This window comes from Setaria italica, chromosome VI (genome assembly GCF_000263155.2).
Source record: "Setaria italica strain Yugu1 chromosome VI, Setaria_italica_v2.0, whole genome shotgun sequence".
NCBI lineage: Eukaryota > Viridiplantae > Streptophyta > Magnoliopsida > Poales > Poaceae > Setaria > Setaria italica.
In genome coordinates this window covers 5,638,454-5,644,453 of record NC_028455.1, presented here as the reverse complement: position 1 = coordinate 5,644,453, position 6,000 = coordinate 5,638,454, and the positions used below count along the sequence as shown (strand labels likewise).

At 46.6% G+C, this 6,000-nt stretch overlaps 1 protein-coding gene across 1 annotated transcript; it reads left to right on the top strand.

Moving 5' to 3' along the window:
- Positions 1 to 423: 423 nt before the first annotated feature.
- Positions 424 to 4,743, top strand: LOC101761270 (beta-glucuronosyltransferase GlcAT14B). Its single transcript, XM_004972816.3, has 5 exons — positions 424 to 728; positions 804 to 1,616; positions 2,482 to 2,557; positions 2,661 to 2,776; positions 3,561 to 4,743. The coding sequence occupies exons 2-5, from the start codon at positions 935 to 937 to the stop codon at positions 4,124 to 4,126; spliced, it is 1,440 nt and encodes a 479-aa protein (XP_004972873.1). The 5' UTR covers positions 424 to 728; positions 804 to 934; the 3' UTR covers positions 4,127 to 4,743.
- Positions 4,744 to 6,000: the final 1,257 nt, after the last annotated feature.

Below are 6,000 nucleotides of genomic sequence, written 5' to 3'. Positions count from 1 at the left end.
GGTTGAAGATGACAGGTGGGTCCGGTTTTGCAGTGAGAGAAAGCGCGGACTATGGAAAGCGGCGGGTGATGATGACTTGATGAGGGTGAGATGGCAGACGTGGGGTATGCCATTTGGAGGCCCACAAGTCAGTGTATGGATTGGAGGCTGTTGACTTGTCCGTGGCCGTGGGCTGTGCCGTGACGTGACGTGAGAAATGGGTGAGGTGCGCCGCTCGTGCGGAAACGTGGGCTCCACCGCTTCACGTGACGAAATTGAACGGCCCATCGGCTTCACGAGGCTTCTTTCCTCGGCCCGCCCACCCATGGAATTTTTTCCCAGCCCAACTGTTTACCGGCGGCCCATATGGAGGATAAGGCACACAAGGCCCAAGCCCATTTGCCTCTGTGAGTTGACCATTGCAAGTTTGCAACCAACCTGCTGATGCTGGTGCTGACAGAGTGAGAGCTTCGGCTCAGCTGCCGCCGCCAACCGAGGAGAGATCAGCGCCGCCGCGCGAACTGGTTCACCGGGGAGGACCCGAGCCGTGCTGAACGGTCCGTGCGCCGCAACTTCACCCTCCTTGGGCGTTCCCGTAGCGGGGCCGTGCCGTCTTCGAGCGCGCGCGCGACGCCGACGCGGTGGCAGCTCGCTGCCCATGCGGAGCACCGGCGGCATTGCGCGGCTCGCCGGGGCACTGATTTGTGGCGAGCGAGAGCTCGCGTTTCTTCGCTGCCCTTCCCAACCTGGTGAGCGCAATAGGTCTTGGAATTTCTGTACTTCGGCTGAGGATTCCGCTCCTCCTGAGCGCATTTGTGGTGCAGATCCAGTACATCGCCGTGAGCAATCTCCGTGCAATCGAGACGTCGCCGGAGGAACGCCGGTATGCTCTGAAGAATTGGATCTAGTGAGGTTCAATTGAGCTCAAGGAGGAAGACGCGCGGTTGCCGAGGAAATGAGGAAGAATTGGGGGTTCGGCTCCGGCCCCGCGCGGCCGTTCGGTGACCGCCGGTGGCTGCTCCCCTTCCTCGCGAGCCTGCTTGTCACGGCCACGCTCCTACTCGCCGCCGCCTGCGGCCTCTTCGCACCGCCCTACCCCGGCGGCGGCGGCGACGCCGTCCTGTTCGATGTGGCATCCTTCGCCGGCTGGGACGACGGCTCGTCGTCCGGCGACGGCGCCCGCTCCGTGGAGTCTGGGATCAAGGACCGCGTCCTGGGCGACAACGCCGCCGCTAGCGACGACGAGAACCCTGACGACGCGGCCGTGAACTCGGACGACTCCGACGCCGAGCCGCCACGGATCGCGTACCTGCTCGAAGGCACCAAGGGGGACGGCCTGCGGATGCGGCGGACGCTGCAGGCCATCTACCACCCGCGCAACCAGTACATCCTGCACCTCGACCTGGAGGCGCCGCCGCGGGAGCGGATCGACCTCGCCATGTACGTCAAGGGCGACCCCATGTTCAGCCAGGTCGGCAACGTCAGGGTCATCGCCAAGGGCAACCTCGTCACCTACAAGGGGCCCACCATGGTCGCCTGCACGCTGCACGCCGTGGCCATCCTCCTCAAGGAGGGCCTCGAATGGGACTGGTTCATCAATCTCAGCGCCTCGGATTATCCGCTCATGACACAAGATGGTCAGTGTTCTTCAGCTACCACTAACCTTTTTTACCCTTCATTTTCCGGGGAGCACAATCATTTATGTGGCATCTAATTTTCATACACGGTTTACCTGCTGCAACATTGTTTGTATAATGTGGGTTCATAACATCACCAATGGCAAGGATTAAAATGTTTCGGAGGAATCAAGTTTAGCATAGGCACCGTAGTCATAGACTACACCCCCTCTTTCTGAAGTAGTTTGCACTAGATTTATTTGCATTATCTTTGCGTACGTATACCTGTTAACTGTCAACAAACTGATAACACTGCTTCACTAATGTCTACCTAATATGTCCACTTGTTGTTTTGTTAGTTGTAATCTTGAGAAACTCTGTGCGGTTTGTCTTAACTATTAACATGGTTCAGTTAACCCAAACCTCAAATTATACACAATGAAGATTCTAAGAAGAATTCAAGCATATTGTGAAAATGTCCAGCTTCAATAGGATGCATCTTAATTTTCATAGCTTGGATCAAGTAACAGGACGAATTCTATAGAATGGACATTGATCAGTGAGATTAGAGGCACATATATTAATTCTATACAATCTTCAGACATATCTATTCATGAAACAGTTTTCACATGGAAAGGCAGTACTAGCATCAGTATGCATCGTTCATTTTGAGCATACGCCTCTGTAGGAGAAGCTTGAATCTTCATGCATAGAGCAGCAACATGTTACATAGCTAGAATGTAAAAAGGAACTAACTGAATGTTATCTATAACATTTCCCCTCTTAATTTAATGACATGTAGTTCCCTGTGTGTTCGATAAAAAAAAAGGGTACACACCTATGGAAGTTGGTGTACTTGTATGGTTAAATGCTTGTTTATGTGCAGATATACTTCACGTGTTCTCTTCTTTGCCGAGAAATCTTAATTTTATAGAGCACTTTCAGTTATCTGGGTGGAAAGTGTAAGTTTCTTGTTCATTTCTGTCAATTTGTTCTCCATTTCCTTTCACCCTCTAATTTTCTGATGTTTTGTTATCTTTTCTTTTTTCTTTTGGTTTGTCACAGTAATATAAGGGCAAAACCAATTGTTCTGGACCCAGGGCTCTATCTATCCAAAAAATTTGACCTTACTACGACTACTGAGCGGAGAGAATTGCCAACATCTTTCAAATTATATACTGGTAGGCTGGTTCTCAATTTCAATTATTTGGCACATAGGCTTCTGAAGCTAATATATCCATAAAGTAGTGATACATTCATGTGTGATTGGCATGAGTACGGGCGTGCAGTCACTAACAGTTTTGCATACTACTTTGCATAATAGACCTTTAAACCTGCTGGTTTACATCCAGTTAACCATAAAAGAAAGTTTGGGCACATTAATTGATGGTAGCAGATCCCAAGCCCTCTTAATCTAGCAGAGTAGGGTTGCAATTTGTTAATTGACATGGAACCAATAATTGTGGATTAAAACTTTTGATCAGTAGCTGTTTTTTTTTCTGTTCTTTGTGAACTCTTATGTTCTTCAGACTATTGCTATCATCAGTTATGCTTCCTGTGTTCCCCTGTGTCCTCATGTCCCCCTAAGTTTATGCAGTAGCTATTGAGGTTTGGAATTTTCTGGCAAAGGGGGATAAAGAATAGTCACTGCTGTTTTGAAGTATCAGCCTGGAGTTTTGTGGTCAAGATATTTGGACTGAGCCCTTAGAATTTGGATGCGGTGCTTGTTTTCTTATTTGATTTTTGAAATGTCAATTCTTATGATTGACCTTGCATAGGTAGGACTCTCGTTTTCTTCATTTCATCACGTGCTGAAATGGATAGTAGTGATATAGAAATAGATAAACTATTGATGTAAACATAACCATTTAAATATATGCATCTTGGTAGTTGCATAGAATATTGCTGTGTTTCATCACTCTTTGTCCATGCTAAAATCATGGTCTCCCTATGTTTGATTGACAGGTTCTGCTTGGATAATGCTCACAAAATCCTTCCTCGAGTACTGTATATGGGGTTGGGACAATCTCCCACGAAACCTCCTGATGTACTATGTCAACTTCATCTCCTCGCCAGAAGGCTATTTCCAAACTGTCATCTGCAACTCTGCTGATTTTCGGGGCACTGCAGTTAGCCATGATCTGCACTACATCGCTTGGGACTACCCTCCAAAGCAGCATCCACTGATCCTCTCAATGAAGGACTTTAACAAGATGGTGAAGAGCGGCGCACCATTTGCACGGAAGTTTCCCAAGGACGACAAGGTCCTGGACAAGATAGACCGTGAGCTTTTGCACCGCTCAGAGGGACGGTTCACCCCAGGAGCATGGTGTGATGGGAGCTCTGATGGTGGGGCTGATCCATGTCTGTCTAGGGGTGAAGACTCTGTTTTTGAGCCTGGTCCTGGTGCTGAGAGACTGCGAGGCCTGATGAAGAAGGTGCTGTCATGGGATTACCGTAATGGCAGCTGTTCGTCACTCGCTTATGACCAGACCAAGAGAGATTGGTATGTTCCTAAAAGTAAAGGATAATTTTGGTGTCTTGTGGTTTCTTATAAATGCAACACTTGACCCCTTCCATGAAATGAACAACACGAAGGAACACAACTTGTTGACCAAGAAAAATTGTTTATATGTACTACTACTCATACATATGACCATAAGAGAGAAGCGGTTATTGCACGGAAATCAATGATGATGGAAATTGACAGATCTTTCATATGTTCAATATCGCTCGTGTGCAAACTAGAAAAGAACATTTCTCTCGTGCCCTGTTTGTGGTCAAGGTCTCACTTTCCACCTGTTTTTTGTGCCCGATCACAATCAAATTGGAAGACCCTGATTTGGACTGGACCTGAAGTATGCAAAAGGGAAAGTCTGCCAAGAATTTTTCCATCTGTAGACTGGATCACATGCTGCATTCAGAATAATCTGTTTTTTCCCTACCATAGATAATTCTGCCTGTCAGGTTGGTAGCATGATCCATAGCATTGAGAGATGTAGATAGCCTCAAGTGTTCAACAGATGAAGAGATTCTCTTCCCAACATGTCTATCTGTATGCCTGTGTGTCTTGAACCTGAATTTTCTGAATAGAGAGCAAACTATCTGTCTTAAACTGAAACTCTAGAAAGCTTGGCTGATTGGATTCTGACTGGTGCACACAGAATTCGTGCATCACGCTGCATCCCAAAATCTCTTTGGAATTGGGAAGGACTAAAACCAATATATGAGTATTACTTCTTTTTATCCACTTTGCTTGTCATATATGACGCAGAAAATAGCATCCAGGCGCTCGCGGTGTCTGGAATATGCACCTCCGGTCGCAATTTTCTGAATGATGGACTATTAAGTTCTCGAAGTCAAGTGGACCAATATTTTCGAACGTTACTGTGAAACACAATAAAATTGTGATATTATCAAACTGACAGTTTTAATGTTTCAATCTAAAACTTAGAAAGACATTCAAGGATTTTCTGCTCTAATTTGGACATATTTCAAGAGAGAACAAGAATCCCCGACCAACATTTCCCAACAAACAAGAACCATTGGGCACTTGATAAAGAACCTTGGGATTGTTAAAGAAACCAATTATGCAAAGATACCCACATGCATGCTGTGCGTTCAAGCAAAGTGGGTGCCTGGGTGGCCTCCTTGACTCCAGGAGGGAAAACGGACGGGAAGACCCAAAACCATTTTCGTGTAGCTAAATTGCACGCATCATTGAACAATTGTCGAGTAGTTTAGCTTTTTAGGCGGGTGATAGCAGCTCGGTCTCGTGTTACTCATTCGTCACTCTTAGCATGTACTCCTGCTTTTTTGGGACGACCGACTTCTATTTTCTTCAGTTGCTCAGCACTGTCGGAAAACGAGGAGCTGCGCAGCATTTACTACCTTTAAATTTGTCGCTGATCACACCTGGCACAAGGACAACGTGTGAAAAAATATCCTCATACGCGGCGCTTCGTCGGGACACATGGATCATGCATGTGCTCTCTGATCTCGCCGGCCGGCCGGCCGTCGCTTTCATGACGAGTAGTAGAGTGCTTTAGCTTGTGAGTGGAGGCATCAAGAGAGGATCTCCACGGCTACTGAGATGTGATGTGTACGAAAATGACCCTAGGTAATGATTTTGGTAATTAATGATAACATAGTTATTGAGACAAATGTGTTTGCAAGATAAACTTTTGTAGGTATTTTATAAGTTCCAGGGATGAATTACAAAACCATCAAATGATAAGAAAAAAATATTTAGAAGAATTTATGGCATCCAAATTATAGTAAAAATTCAAAGAAAGACACGCGAAGATTTGAAGCGAAGCATGCTGAAATTGTACACCGACCCATTCGGTGGTGACCATTAAGGTCACCGAATCAGTCGGTGACAAGTTGAACAGCGGCAGGGCCA